Raw genomic sequence first — 16,050 nt, 5'->3', positions numbered from 1 at the left:
GTGTGCATGTGTACGCGCATGCGCACCCACCTTGTGTGGGTGTGGGTGCGCACGCGCCTTTCTCCTGGTAAGCTGTTCTTTTAAATGACTATGGAACCGAGGGCATCAGAACCTGGTGTGGTCCTCAATAACAACCGCCATCGTCCTGCTTTCAGATCCCTGATTATACATTTTCCCAGTGGGCTGAAAGCCACTACCAGATGTTTCAGAATATGAAGATGTTATATCCTTTTTAAATACACAAAGCTGATCCGAAGCAGCAGAGAATAAGATGGGAGAGCGAGTGAGGAGTTCTGAGGTCTCTGCAGGCTGAAGTACATGTAGCGCAGAGCATGCCCTCGAAACATCCCATGACTGGGCCGTGAAATGAAGGGATTGTAGTACACCGTGCTTACACCTCACTCTGCCCCGGCTTGGTGTCTGGCTATGCATTCTTCCTTACCTTGCCTTCCATAATGGTCACCACGTCAGGTAAACCACCAATCACCTTGCCACGATCTGTAACATTAAAGTGATTTCATTGAGGAAACACGAATTAAGTTAGTCCTGTGTTAAGCACTAGGCTAATACAAAGATGACTACAAAGAGGTGTTTGCACTCTGTAGGGAAAAGTCACAAAAGCAAATCCATATAGTTGAAGTATAAACCAAAGGCCAAGAGAAAACATAGGAAGTAATTCTGTGCCCAGGGAGGTCATAAAAAGCTAGAGGAAATATGGCATGTGACCTGGGGTTTGAGGATGAGCAAGATGTCACCAAGGTTTAAAATCAGAGGAAAGCCACACCATCTATATCCACAATATATTCATGAAATAAAGAGAATCTCTCGGGTGGCTGAAGGGCAGGGTTTCTGCCAGGGGAGGTTCGGAATGGGAATCAAAAAGAGGCCAGATGAACTCATAATGAGCTAAGGTGGAGGCCTGGGAACAACACTACGTTGTTAAAGAAATATATGTATCTGTAATATGAAGGTCATAAGAGTTTTCAAATTGGGGTTAAAAGGTTTGCTGTTTATTATTCACTCTATAAAATTAATACTCTGAAATGTGGACCCTTTGCCCCATACAAACAAGAAATTGTTCTTGTAATAATATAGCATTTACTTACTCTTCTCTGCAAAAGCAGCTGCCCTAGAAATTAAAGGAGGCAGGAAGGAAAGCGAGAATTAAAAGAACATTGAGAAAATGCTAGCAGCAACAACAAAGTCACACTTTTGAGGGATTTGCTAGAGATGAAAGTAAAAGAAAGAAACATGTCTGGCTTCTCTGTGAAGAAACATGCTTAGGTTAAAAGATCTGTGGATCCATATTGGTTTGATGCCTCCCACTACCCATTTTGGGAAGGAAATAACTGTATTTCCCAGATGCTAAACCATAAATTCCAAAGCAGAAGTTGGGGAGATATTTTCCCAATTAGTTCATTAAATTACATTGAAGATATTTTGATATTTTTTAAATCATCGGTTTCAGATTTATGTTAGTCACTTGTTCACCCATTCAACTAATTTTAATTAAATATATAATATGGATCAAGAACTGTTGGATATTCTACAATTCAGACAGTAGACACAAAAAATATCAAATTATTCTTAGTAAATTGCTCTGTGTGGTGTGTTCCGATGATTGTAGCTATTTTATAAATCTATCTTTTTAATCATTTAAAGTAGTCCAGAGTGATTATGCCTCTTGAAGACTACTTTATAAATATTAATTGATAAATTTATAGTTTATAAGAATGTCTGTTTTGCACAAAATGATCACATTCCTTGAGTCTTCTAGGCACCTACAGATGCTCCCACACATAGACAAAGTGGCTCTAAGTCAACGAGATCCTAAGATTACATAATAATAACCAAGCATGCAGACTTACTTGAGTTGCTGGAATTCTGCAAATGCATCATCAAAAGCTGCAATGAAAGATTATTTTTGTCATTAACTGTTTCAATGGGTTTAGCCTTTTTTTTATTCACTCAGATGCACTGTTTTGAATTCAGTTAATGAAAACTGAAAAAAAGCTAAATAAGTAAATTGATTCAGAAGTAATTTCCTTTGAGCAAATGTTATCACATTGTATTGTTTCTTGACATACATCTTCCCTTTCAGTATTCTAAGTAGCTCACTACATACAAAATAATTAGTTGTTTAAAAAGTTGTCAGCTCACCTTGTCCAGATAGGTCAAGAGTTCGTTGATGATTGTCTTTACCATCAAAAATCTCAAAGGTATATTTTCCCTTATCCTTCTCAGTAGGCTCACAAATCTGCAGCCAGGCCATGTCTGCACTCCCTCTGGCTCGCATATGCTCACTCGATGCAATCTTAGCATCTCTTTAAAAAAGCAACAGGAATAGATGTCAATTCAGAATTCCCACATTATATGAAAGATGCCTAGGGAGCAATATTATAAGTGGGCAAAAATCTTGTCTAATGTGTTGCTAATATCACAGGAAATTTATTAACTGCATCTGTAGTTCAGATCTAAAAATGTTTTAAAACTAATAAACTTGGTACATTGTCAAGATACACCATCCTTAATTATGTTTGTCTGTCACACAAATGGACTTTAAAACACTCAGTAGGAGTCCCTTCTTCTAGGGAGTATGAGGAGGAACAGAGTCACCACGAGTCAGCATCGCCTCTATGGCAGTGAGAAAAGGCAGCTGTCTGGCAGTTGCAGCATGTGAATTCGACCTATTTACACCAGGCCTATGTATGTAAATCACTTCCCAAAGCTGCTTGATTTAGTGAGAGAGGGGAACGATTTGTAGAAATTATAGCCAGGGGAACATAAAGAAAGGGACTTTAGGGATAGATTAAAAATTAGAACACGAATCTCTTTCTCTCATATACCATCTCCAAAAGAGTGAAGTTACCCCAGCAGCTCCGTAAAGGTGCCGTCTCTGGAGTTTCACAGAGACAGCACGTCTGATTGTCAGACATGTGGTGTATTATATTACCTTTGCAACTTGCCAAGTAGTCCCTGCGTCTCGTTAGGGAAAGGAATTCCACAGGCTTCCTCACCACAGTAGAATTGTGTTCTTTTTCTCCCTTCATTCAACAAACAGTTATCCAACCCACAATAATTACATAGAGACGCTAGTCAATTGACGACTAGTCGAAAATTGGTGGTTTGATCTCGGCCGGCAGACCTGCTGGCCTGGTCCTGGCGAGCCTGTGGAACATGTTCTACTCTGAGCATGTGCAGTAGCTGAATTGGAATCACCTTGACAGCAACTCACAGCAACAGAAGTTGTCTTCATAAGATGTGTTCTCTGTAAACACCAACGTCTATGACATAAATGGTGAGGAGAGCAGGGAGAAGTTACCAAATATCATGAAGGAAGTAACCCGTAGAGCATGGTATTGAAGAATGGGTAGCTTGTGGCTACTAGAAGAAGAGCACTTCTGGAAGAAAGACGTCCAGACAGGGGAAGGGCACCCCCTGGGTATCTGCAAACAGCTGAGACACTGCTCAACCGTGAAGCAGAACTGGACCGGAAAAGTCAGAACTTTGCACTTGGAAATAATTGGATTTCCATCTAATTTCAGAATAAAATTCAGACAAATAACCTCTCTGATCCTCTACAGAAAAAAAAGAAGGAATGCCTAGCTGCTAGGATTGTTTAAGAAATCAATCATTAATGTCAACCTTTTGGCCAATAGCTGACATAGAAAAGACATTCAAAGCCTGTGAGTTGTCTCTGTTCCATTAGCTGTCCCCAAGAGCCCATCACCAGTTACCGTGAAGTCGGTATAACTCATGACAAGCTCAGGTGCGTCAGAGGAGAGCTGGACTCCATAGGGCAGGGGTCCTCAAACTACGGCCTGCGTGCCACATGCGCCCACCAAGGACATTTATCCAGCCCGCGGGGTGTTTTTGCCCAGTTTTGATATGTGCAGTGTGCATAGGAATTTGTTCATAGTGTTTTTTTAAAACTATAGTCCCGCCCTCCAATGGGTTTGAGGGACAATGAACTGGCCCCCTGTTTAAAAAGTTTGAGGACCCCTGCAGGGGTTTTCCATGCCTCATATTTTGAAAATAAATGACCCGTCCTTTATTCCAAGGCAACCCTGAGTGAGGTGACGTAATCTCCCAGTCGTTAACTGAGCACAGTAACTGTCTGCACTCCCAAGGCAAGCAGAGAAAGGAAGCAAACCAAAAGCATATTGCCATTCAGTGGCCGTATGAGACCGAGAACGGGCCCGGCAGGCTTCCAGGTGTGTGCCGCTCTGCAGGAGCGCACGTGCTCATCCTTTCCCTGTGCCACAGCTGGCCAGTGGAATCACGGGCTGCAGTTACCAGCCCAAGGCTTAACTCACATAATATGGAGTATTACCAGGGTCCTTACTCCCATGGGACTCCCTTCTTACCAAAAGAAGGTCATGGGAAAATAAAACTGTATGATCTTTAAAGAAACATGCCATCTTGAAAACCTTAAATCCTTGAAGTGATAACCCTAAAGTATCACTGAAGATGAGACCAGGCATGATCACATATTTCTTGGTCAAATGACTTTTGTTAACCTTCAGTCATATGCCATGCATAAAACAGGAAGATAGAGACACCAGCACTATCTCACCAACAACTGCAAAATCAGGGGTGAATAGACCAGCACTTAAGAGCATAGTGTCTGAAAGCACACAGTACTGTGTTCAAACTGCCATTTTGTCCCTTGTTGGGGGCGGGAACAACATGAATTAGCCATGTTCCTCATCTTTGGGTGGGTGAAAGCACTTGCGAGTGCTCAAGGTCACAGTACAGAAGGTACATGCCCTTGGCCAAGTTGCCATGTGTTCAAAGTAGGATAGCTCGTGTGAAGGTGATAGGCCATTCCAGCATTCACACTTACTCCTTTCTATGTACAAAAGAAAAATTACATTTTAAATAGTCATTCTCAGTTCTTGCAGAAAAATTAAAAAGAAAAAAAAACTTCCAAAGAAAATGTACTGTGTGGTGGATTGGGCAATCAATTCTAGATCCTGAAAAGCTTGGACTAGTGAAAATCACATCTGTGCAAACACCCAAACATAAACAGACATCAGTGTACAATAGGGAAATCACAGCTTGATTTCCAAAGCCTTGTCTATTCCCACTATGTCCCCACAATTGGGGATTTTGATAGGCTAATCACTGATTGTTGATCAGTAGGGAACTGAGCCTGCTGTCGTGATTTATAGACTACCATACTACATTCACAAAAACATCAGCTCAACAAGTGTGTAGAGCCTCCTCCGACTAGACTATGAAAAACTCCTTTTCCTCCCCAAGCACTACTTGATGCCCCTAGTCATCTGGTCACACTGTGCTTGTTTGAGCTGATGATGTGCTTGTTAGACTACATGTCTCAGAGTTCAAATAGATGTGTGCATGTTTGTCCATTTGCATAGGCTGCACACCCCCGACCCTACCCCTCACACACAAGCACACGTCTTATCCACAGGGTTGTTTCAGCTTCCTGAGCAGACCACGATGTTTCGATGAGGCAGGGATTTCCCTGTTGGTTGTGATCCATCAATACGGCCCTCTGTGCTGCCTCTCCCGACTCACTAAATCCTGGGATAGAAACAGCATGGCCTTCCTGCTCTGCACTTTCTGGATATTGCTTTGGGATTCGCTCCCTCATATGCTGAGAAGGCGATGATTTCAGCCCCACCTGGGGATTTGCATTCTGCACTACAGGCTGTGCGTGGTGACAGCTGAAAGGAAAAAAAGGTTGCCTGTGTTTGCTAAGTTCAAGTTATGGCTGGCCAGCATTCCAATGAGAAGCACCACCAATTACTGCAGTCCCGTTTTATTCCAGTGGCACTTGATACACAAGTCCCAGAGCTGGACAAGTTGTTTATCTCCATTAATTCAAATATGTCTTACTCAAAGCACTAAACAAGATGCCAAAACTGCTGTACTCTAGATGTATAAATTAAGATGCCCAACTAATTCTCTGCTTTGTGTGGATAAGAGAAAGACAGGCAGAGACAAAGACAAGACAAACAGAGAGCGCCTGACTAGTATTCCTTCAGTGAGGAATGGCTAGAAACAGCCTTGAAATGTTTAGCTGTTGTACTAGACAGCATGAAAAAAAGCTAATAGAGTTTCCATTTCTATCAGCCACATCCTAGACAGCTTTATTCAAAAGGTGAAACTCATTTGACCTCAGATTCGCCTTACAAATGCTCATGGAGGTAGAAATGAATTCAGCCTTTCAGGTGCTTATGTTCAACTTAAATAGGCCCTGTTCTAATAGTGATCTGTTCCCCTTACAAAATTAGCAACTTACTTGTAGAATGTGCACGTAATTACTTGATTTTCATTTACACTGAAGGTACTGGGTGTTCAACCATTTAAATAAATATCTGTTGACCGATTAAAGCAGTCACAATATTACTATAAATAGATGCAAATGACACATTTGCTATGATGTAATTGAATACAGATCTCAGGTGGCAAAGAGGAGCCCCGGTGGCATAGTGGGCTCCATGTTGCGCTGTGACATGTAAGGTCAGCAGCTTGAAACCACCTGTCACTCCAAAGAAAGATGAGGTTTTCTATGCCTGTATGGAGTTCCAGTCTCAGGAACCACAGAGGGCAGTGCTACGCTGTCTTTCAGGACTGCTTGCTTCACAATCGATGGTTTGGGGTTTGACTCAGCAGTAAAGACTGACTATTATGAACTATTCCACTCTGCCTTACTTTGACCTACTGGGCCATAAAAATGATTTCATTTTTAAGTTTGACTTCAATCAGCACACTGTTGGATTGAGAGTTTCATTAAAGCAGCCTCACAATTTGGGTAGACCATTTGAAAACGTGCATACCTGTAGCATCAATGCAGCTGGTATTGAAAAGTAAAAATCATTGCCATGGAGCGAGAGATCCAGAAAATGCTGTCATTCATTGACTGACTTAGTGCAGTACTTCAGTCCCCAAATATTTTACTACTAAACCTGTTTCACTCCCAGCTCCAGGCTCTGATACAACCCCAGGCTTTGATTAGCAGGGATGCATGGTTCAATGAGTCAGCAATTCCATCACATAGCAGCCAGCGATATTATTCTGTGCTCCAGAAACAAGTTAAAAATATTCTCTATCATTATAAGAAAAGGATATTTTTTTAAAAATACATGTATCTGCTCATTTGTGCAAAAAAAAATATGAGATTGAATACCTACAGCCAGGTAGGTGGGAAAGAAGGGAGAAATGTGGACAAGTTAGTAGGAATGGAGATTGTCATTGTCTGGGTTTAACTTTCCATTATTAGGCTCTGATTTTTACATGCTTCCTGAGTTAGTTTATTGTGCCAACCTGGCCGATAAACACATGGGGTTAATTGAAGGGTGGAGGGATAAATGGGTCAGTGAGCCTCGCCTTTCTAGTTCTCGGGTTTCTTGCTTTATGATGGTTGGACAGGGTGCAGCTGCCTTAGCAGTTCCCTGCTTTAGCTTGCAAGGCTCACTTCCTGCAAGACATCGCTGAGAAGACCTACCCGATGCAGCCCTCAGTGCTGGAGTAGCTGTGTGGAGAACCCTGCCAGCTCTGAGATGCTTACACATTCACTGATTCGGCTTTCCTCCTGCAGTCAGCATGATTGCATGTGTTTTGTGAAATGGAGGAGGACTTTGTGGATTGGTGCCAGACATATGGGTTAATGTTGGATTTGTGGGCTTGGGCAGCACTGGGTCAGGATGTTTTCTTGATGTGCACTTATCCTTTATATAAAACTCTCTTATACATATGAGTTTCTGTGGATTTGTTTCTCTAAAGTACCCAGACTAACACACTTCCCATACTCAAAAATGAAGGAAGGAAGGAAGGAAGGAAGGAAGGAAGGAAGGGAGGGAGGGAGGGAGGGAGGGAGGGAGGGAGGGAAGGAGGGAGAGAGGGAGAAAAGGAAGGGAGAACCAGAATGCAGAGGGAATCCAAAATTAAAAACAAACGATAACAAGTCAACTAAACTAATTTAGAAATTTGAGCAAGTAATCAGAGAGGCTGGACAACATAAAGAGGAATTCAGCATCAGGATTGGAAGAAGGTTTATAAACAACCTGAAATATGCAGATGTTATAACTTTGCTTGCTGAGAATGAGGAGGACTTGAAATACTTGCTGATGAAAACTGAGGATTGCAGCCTTCAGTATGATTACAACTCAATGTACAGAAGACCAAAATCTTCACAATGTATCAATAGGTAATATCATAATAAACTGAGAAAGATTGAATATTTCAAGGATATGGAAGTAGCACTCAAGAGATCTAACAACACATTCCTTGGGTAAATCTGCTGCACAGGATGTCTTTAACGGGCTGAAAAGCAGTTTCATTCTAAGACAAGGGCAGGAAAAATGCAGGATGACTGAAATATGCCTTGTTGACCCAGAAAGTAGGGAATTACTTATAAAGTCGGGGACGGGTTAAAAGAACACAGAAGACAGCCTGAAAAGGTTCCCAATGGCCAAAGAGGAAGGATTTGAGTAAATAAAGGAATGAATAATAAGAATGACAGCATCCGATTATAGCCATAGTATAAAACAAATATCTATGAATCCATATTAATACAAATTATATAAATTGGAAAAAGTGGTAGGGTTTCCATACAAGGAGTTCTACGTAGTTAATGGAGAAGAAATAAGGGGCCTAGAAAACTGCCTCCATAAAACATTGTGGCAATCAAAATCTATTGAATGCTTCTTTTACCTTCAAAAGAGATGCTAAATCTCATAAATATCATTTATGGAACGCATGGATTAAGTCTTAAACAGGCAAAGGCAAAAACACAGCAACCAGATAAGGAGGACCCTTAGCAAAAGGTCGTCATGGTGCCCAAGGGATAACAGAGAATGGAGACATAATGAGGACTGGTGAAGGCTAAGGAAAGTGTGGCAACAGCGTGATTGCCAGCAGGTAAATGCAACACAGTTGCAGGCAGGGCCGTATACCTGGGAATGGAACCCTAAACAGGACATATGCATTATGCTGGGTAGAAGACCAAGGCTGTCAGGATGACTCATGACCATGTGACCTTAGTACCCCCTGAAGCTTCCTCTGGGGCATGCCCAGACCAGTCCTTGGGGAGGGACTATCCAGCTCTTCCCCGTACAGACTAGGGAAGTAGCAGTCATCCACTTTCTAATCAACTTTGACTGAGGGAAAGATTATTCATGCTGCTGGTTAATACAATTCAGCTCACAGCCCTAGAATGGATTTCAACTCACAGGACCCTGTGCAACAGAGTAGAACTGTCCCTATGGATTCTAAGACTGTACATCTTCATAACTCTTGGTGAGAGTACAAAGCCTCCCCTTTCTCCTGAGGAATGGCAGGTGGTTTTTGTGGTTAGTAGCCCTACACATAATCCCTCCACCAGGATTCCTATTGGTGGTTAATGATCAGAAGGAATTCAAGGGAGGCTGAAATGTGGAGACTCATCAATGGATTGAGCGATTCCACTGTGACTTAGTGGAAACTCGGTGCTCTGAAATCTAAGTTCTAATACTATCCTTCAAATTTGTGGAAGAAAATGTGAGAAGGCATCAGATGCTTGCGTAGTCTCAAAGTATTTCAGGATATTTCATAATTACCAAAGAGAACATAGTGACTGTACGCAGGAGAAGCTTGGCAAATAGCACTTTCCCTCCTTGGAAAGGATATTGAAGGCATCAGAACAGAAAAAGTTCCTCTCTCAACGGATCAAGGAGTTTCTTAAAGAGTAAGTGATGGCACAGCGTGGTGGAGCTAGAATGCCCGCACATTGATGGTGGGAACACAAAATGAAAAAACATTTAGGATTCTGTGTTTGTTCTAATGTTACATTTATGCCTATCGTGCTCCAGCCTGTGGGAGGAGGTCAGATGCGCAGGCATTCCCTCCCCTGAGGGAATCAGTTGCCAGACTGCTGTCTCATCCCTCCACAGGGGTGGGCCTGCTCCCTGCCTCTGGGGACAATGGACAGGCTCCTGTAGGAGGGGTTTACACCCTACTGATAATGTTCCTATGGAGACCCAGAGACCACCCTCTCATTGCTGTGTAACCTATAGTGCAGCCCCTTCCTGTGAAGTATGTCTTTACCTGTAATTAGTGGGCTGGATTGCCCCCAAAAGGTATATAGGTGTGAGTCAGCGGAACTTCCCTCTCTGACTTTGAGCTCCTTGCTGCTCCCTCCCTGGTCACTCCCCTCTCCCTTGTTCCCTTTCCCTCCTTCCCTTCCCCCTCTCTCCAAGTGGACCACCAAGCTGGGCTGAGGTGAGCAATGTTGCTATGTATCATGCCTGACTGTATTATTGTATTATCTCTCATGCTCTCGATGACTTTAATATAATGTTTATATATCTCAACCGTACAATTGTGCATTACTGAACCCAGAAGTAGTATTACTAAACTTGTAGGAGTAGCAGCGGGTGGGGGCTGGTTCCCTCACCCTCCCTCAGCGTCATTTATTTATTTTATTTAATACTACACAGCCACTCCTCTCTGAGGTGTCCACTTAAGATTTGACACATATAGGATCTGTACAACATAGTGATCAACATAGGATCCACATATAGGACATATATTGGCCCTCAAGAGTTGACTAGATAAACAAATGGTGGTTTCTTTATACAATGGCATGGTTCTCAGCAATAAAAATGAAGCAACTATTGGCATATATAACAAAATAAATAGATTTCAAAATAATTGTGCTGTGGGAAAGAAGCTGGACAAAGAAGATTATACACTGTATGGTTCTATTCTAGAAAATTTAGCACTGATATGAATTGACCGAATGCAGTTGGGGATGCCTGGAGAAGGAAATGGAGCTGGGGAGAGGATTACTAAGGGGGATGAGAAACTTTGGGGGTGATAAGCTCACTATCTTCATTCTGGGGATGATTTCACAAGTATATACTATGTCAAAACTAGCTAAATTGTACAATTCCAGTGCATGCAATTAGACATCAAAATTTGTTTCTGCTTTTGTTTTGTTTCATTACTGGTTTTTTTTACATTTTAATTGAAGTTTCATTGGGGAGAATTTGCATATTGAAGTTTTGTGAGGGAAGTTTCCAGAGTTCAAGTAAAATGTATATTCTAAGATTAAAGTATGCTTTCTCTTTTCTATAAAGGTACTGGGATGTATTTAGTGGCCAATATACTTCTAAGTTATAAATTGTCAATGCTTTAACAGCTTGAGATTAGCCATTTCTACATGACATATTAATTTCACCTTTAAGCAAGACAACAGAATCCTTTTCCTGAAGAACGTTTTTTGCTGAGTTCTACTTTGTATGCTTCTAACTCATTTTGAATAGGTTTCCAACTCTTACTTACAGTGACATTCTCTACATGCCTTGATGTATTACTCAGCATTCTTAACCAAAAAACAATTGCCCTTGCTTGCGTTCGCATTTCACAAAATTCTCATCATACACTGTTGATTCATTGTCACCCATTAACACAAAGTCCTCTCGTGCCCACAGTACAAAGCTTCAGCAATCATATTCCTCAGAAGCCACAGATTCCTGTTAAGTGGACCATTTAGCTTGGAACAGATTTAAGAAATGTTCATATTCTACAGTTTTTCAGTTGTTTTCTAATAAAAAGCTATTAAATGGCCAAATACTAAAGTATAACAAAAGTTATATTTTAATTACAAAATGTAACCCTTTCATGGCTGAATGATTTTCTGCCTTGGACTTTTCTATACAATATGTTTTCAGTAATGGAAAGCATCCTGAGATAAAGGGAAAAGTATTTTGGAGGTAATATGAATTTGTGACACGCTATAAGGGTCGCATATGTCCCAAGTGGACTCAGATGGTAGAAGTCATAGGGGAAGGCCCAATTCCTTAGAAGCACGCTGTTAGGAATATTACTAGGTGGCATATGTACTATGACAGGGATAGCATATTCCCAAAAACCTGAGAAGCTGAAGTTTTTGATGGGCAACATATGTCCCTGAGTTACAAAATCTATAAACTATAGTTTAAACTGTGATTTAAACTACAGTTTTGCATTGCTTAATAGTCCAATGTAACTAGAAGTTAGGTTTTATTTGCAATTTTTTAAACCACCATCAAGTCGGTTCTAACTCATAGCAAACGTGCAGTACAGAGTAGCGTTGTTCCCAAGAATTTCTGAGACTGTAGATCTTCACCAGAACACATGCTGCTCTCTCTCTCCCCCAGGGAGACTCTGGGCTTGACCACTGTGCCATCAGGGTGCTCTTACTTATTATAAAGTTAAAACGATTCCTATTGTTTGGGAACAAATTCTGATTTAGAAACAAAATATTAACATAATACCACTTTTATGAGTCTATAGGAGCCCAGGTGGCACAGTGGATTAAGTATTGGGATGTTAATTAAAAGGTGGACAGTTTAAAACCAACTCTTGCACTGTAAGGGAAAGATGAGGCAATCGGCTTCCATAAAGATTTACAACATTGGAAACTCCAAGGACATTCACTCGGGCCTATAGGATTACAATGAGTCTGAATTGGCTAGCCAGGAGTAGACTGGCATGTTTTTTATGAATATGTATGGAAGGTTACTCTTAAAACAAACAAACAAAGCCACTGTTCCTTAGATGATTCCAACTCTTAGTAGACCCTAATGACCTGGATGGAGTAAAGCTTCGGGACTGTTATGTGCTCATGTGACGTGACTCAGAAATGAAAAGAAACCGCCATAAACACCCACTGGTAATCAGAACAAGAAATGTACAGAATGTAGAAAGTCACCAAGAATGAAATGAAATATATTAAGATCTATGTCTTGGGCAGGCTCACTCAAAAACACCACTGCTAGCAAGTCAAGGCAGATTTACAGCAACTAGCACCGACCATTTTGAATGGACAATCATGATTTAGTATGACGGCAATGACAAATTGAGGAGGAATGGTGGCCCATCCATTGGCATAAAGAACATTGTAAGGTCTATACTGAAGTTCAGTGTTGTCAGTGATAAAATAATATTCATGAACAAGGCAAATTAATCAGATTGTCATTCAAATTTACCCACCAGCTACTACAAACAAAGATGAGGAAACTGAAGAAGCCCAGGAAATTCCCACTGAGCTATGCCAAAAAATTTGGAAGATAATTACTGAATAGAAGAGATCCATATCTGTGCCCTTTCCAAACAGAGGTGACCCAACAGAATGTGAGGTATATTAAATAATACCACTAATAGTACCTGAGTGTAAAGTTTTGCTTACGATAACTATAAAACAATTGCAGTAGTACATGAACAAGGAACTACCCAAACTTCAACTGGATTCAGAATAGACACAACATTGCCTGTGTCAGATGGAGCTTGGCTGAAAGCACAGAATGCCAGAAAGGTATTTGTGTTTCATTGACTATGTAAAACACTTAATGCATAGATCAGAACAAACTATGAATACATTGCAATGAATTATAATTCCAAAGCAGAAACTATACGTAGATCAAGAGGCTATCAATCTAACTGAATAAAGGGATATTGCATGATTTAAAACCAAAAAGCGTGTCCACCAAGACAATATCATTTCACCATTTTTCCAATATGTATGCTGAGCAAATCATCCCAGGAAATGGACTGTCTGGGGAAGAATGCAGTGTAAGGACTGGAGGAAGGCTTATCAACAACCTGTGAGAAGCAGATGGCACATCTTGCTTGCTGAAAGCAAAATGGACTTGAAACACTTGCTAATGAAGAGCAAAGACTATAGTTTTCAGTATTGAGAAGAATGAATAACGAGTAAGACTCAGTAATGAGAAGAAAACAAAGTCCTCACACCCGGATCAGGAAAATAAAGGGGGGGGGGGGGATGAAGTTTTCAGGGATCTCATTTTACTTGGATCCATAATTAATGCCTTTGATATATTGCATTGGGTCATGATGCTGCAAAGGATGTTTGTAAAGTACTGAAGAATAAAGGCATTAACGGTACTTTGAGGAAAAGGCAGAGCCTGATTTAAGCCATGGTATTTTCCGTGGTCTCATATGCATGTGACAGTGAGTCATAGATAATGAATAAAGGAAGACTAGAGAAGAAGTGATGCATTCAAACTCGGAAATTGGGTGATAATATTAAAGCTAACTTGAACTTCCAGAAGAAAAACCAATCGCACTTGAAAGAAGCACAACCAGACGCTCCTTGGCTAGACCTCATCTCAAGAACTTTGGATATGTGATCAGGAGAGATTAGTCTCTGTAGAAGCTCTGGGCAGAGGGTCAGCTACAATGGGAAGTCTCAGCCGAATGAATTGAGACTGCGGCTGGAACAATTGGCTCAGACATAACAAGTGTGAGGATAGGGTTTTGTTCTTTTGTACATAGGGTCACGATGAGTCAAAACCTACTCTACCCAACCCCCTCCAACAATCACATTGAAAGTTATGATGACACCAGTTTCTCTTTTTTAACTTAGTGGATTTTTTATCTTATCTATGCCCATAACTGTCTACCGTTTATCTATCTATAATCATTCTCCCCTAGGAGACGGAAGATTTCTTCAGTATTATAATAGTGGTTGCAATGAGACAAACTAGCATTTAAATATCTTCTCTTTCTCGTACTTAATGCGTGACTTTGACCAAAGTTGTTTGTGTTTCTTTCACTAAGTCTCAGTTTCCACATCTAAGGGCTAGTAATAATGAATCCATCGTGCTTTTGTAAGAGCAAAATAATGCTAACATGCACTCCCTGTGTTTGTGTGGGAGGGGTGTGTATAGATGGAGGTGTGTCTACCCTGTTCCCTACAAGCAGGACAGAGCACGGTATTCACAATGTGCCTGGCACTGGAAAGATAAAACTGAAGAAGAGATATCCTCCCTACCAAGGGATGAGCATATTTACAGCTGCCTATAGGACATATATTACAACTGCATGCAACTAACTACAGGGCAATATGCTGTAAATAACAGGGAAGCGCCGAGAAGGGTGTGATTAATTCTCCTATTTCAGGGAAAGACTTGATTCAGCTAGAAACACAGATTTATTCATTGTCTTAAAAAATAAATCATAACAAACAATTATATCACAGAAATACACCAGTTTCAGCTGTGAAATCCTTGCTATTGGAATCCCTGATAAAAAAGACCCTGATTTTAATATACTTCCCTAACAAATTCCTTAGTATGATATGGACTCTATAATGATTCCACCTGATAGTTAGTTCTATACTATTAAAAATTCAGAAGCCTAAGATTCCTATAAGACTCCAATATGTCTTATTATTTAATGTTTCTAAACATTTTAGAAAAAGCATAGCATGTAAAAATTAAACAGGCAGAACAATGAAGAATCTTTGTAATATCTTAGTTTACTCATAGATCCAACTAAATAAGATAAAAATTTGAAAAATAAAATGACAATAAACTGCAATTTTCCTCCTGAAATATTAATTAGAAAGATAAACTCTCTAACGGTGTAGTATTATAAGATATAGTATATTAAGAAGCATAATACATTGATATGTATACATCCTTGAAAACTGCCCTAAAAATGTTACCTCTGTTTTCATCACTTAGACATACAAAAGATGTGGTCCCTGGTTCAGCTGCCCTCCTATCTGAAATCTACTTTTATTCTGTAGTTAGAGCCTCTGAGAATGAGAATGCCAAAACCAATCCTATTTTCTGCAGGGACTCTTCAATCCGGGTGTGCTGCCTTAGCTGGTTGTTGTAGATATAAGCTTCTGATACAGGCATGAAAGAAGCTGGACACAGTGGCTGGGGAGGGTAGTATTTTCCAATGCGGTGAGTCTGTGGTGCTCACCCACATAAAAATCTGGCAACTGCCTTAATAGTGATAATTACCCAGGTAGAAAAGTGACAGAGCAGCAAATGTGAAATACAGAAAATGTGCTGTTTATTCAGGTTGATCTTGTTTACCACTTTCTTCTTTAATGTTAGTTATTGGATTAACTTGAGCCCTCTGCTTTTTAATCAAGTCTAGTGGGAAATTAACAGACTGGAAATATTGAGTATATGGTTTCTAAATATTATTATTCCATTACCTCTCTGCTAACGTCCAGGTAAAGTGCGTGCTCCAAATGGAGCCACCTTTGGTAACAGCATTGCAGAAACTTGTTTCTTT

General features: G+C 40.5%; 1 protein-coding gene across 1 annotated transcript in view; it reads right to left on the bottom strand.

Moving 5' to 3' along the window:
* Nucleotides 1-16,050, bottom strand: part of MYOM2 (myomesin 2) — a 128,466-nt gene that overhangs the window by 1,755 nt on the left and 110,661 nt on the right. The window contains exons 33-36 of the mRNA XM_004707745.2: nt 2,161-2,324; nt 1,869-1,905; nt 1,107-1,129; nt 443-498 (exon numbers count right to left, since the gene is read on the bottom strand). Coding sequence (XP_004707802.1) covers nt 443-498; nt 1,107-1,129; nt 1,869-1,905; nt 2,161-2,324 — 280 coding nt within the window. The remainder of the gene's footprint in view (nt 1-442; nt 499-1,106; nt 1,130-1,868; nt 1,906-2,160; nt 2,325-16,050) is intronic.

The sequence above is a fragment of the Echinops telfairi genome, unplaced genomic scaffold, assembly GCF_000313985.2.
Source record: "Echinops telfairi isolate 266 unplaced genomic scaffold, ASM31398v2 ScPeMD7_9;HRSCAF=40, whole genome shotgun sequence".
Classification (NCBI taxonomy): domain Eukaryota; kingdom Metazoa; phylum Chordata; class Mammalia; order Afrosoricida; family Tenrecidae; genus Echinops; species Echinops telfairi.
The sequence above is the reverse complement of the archived record's forward strand: the minus strand, read 5'-3'. Positions and strand labels throughout refer to the sequence as shown.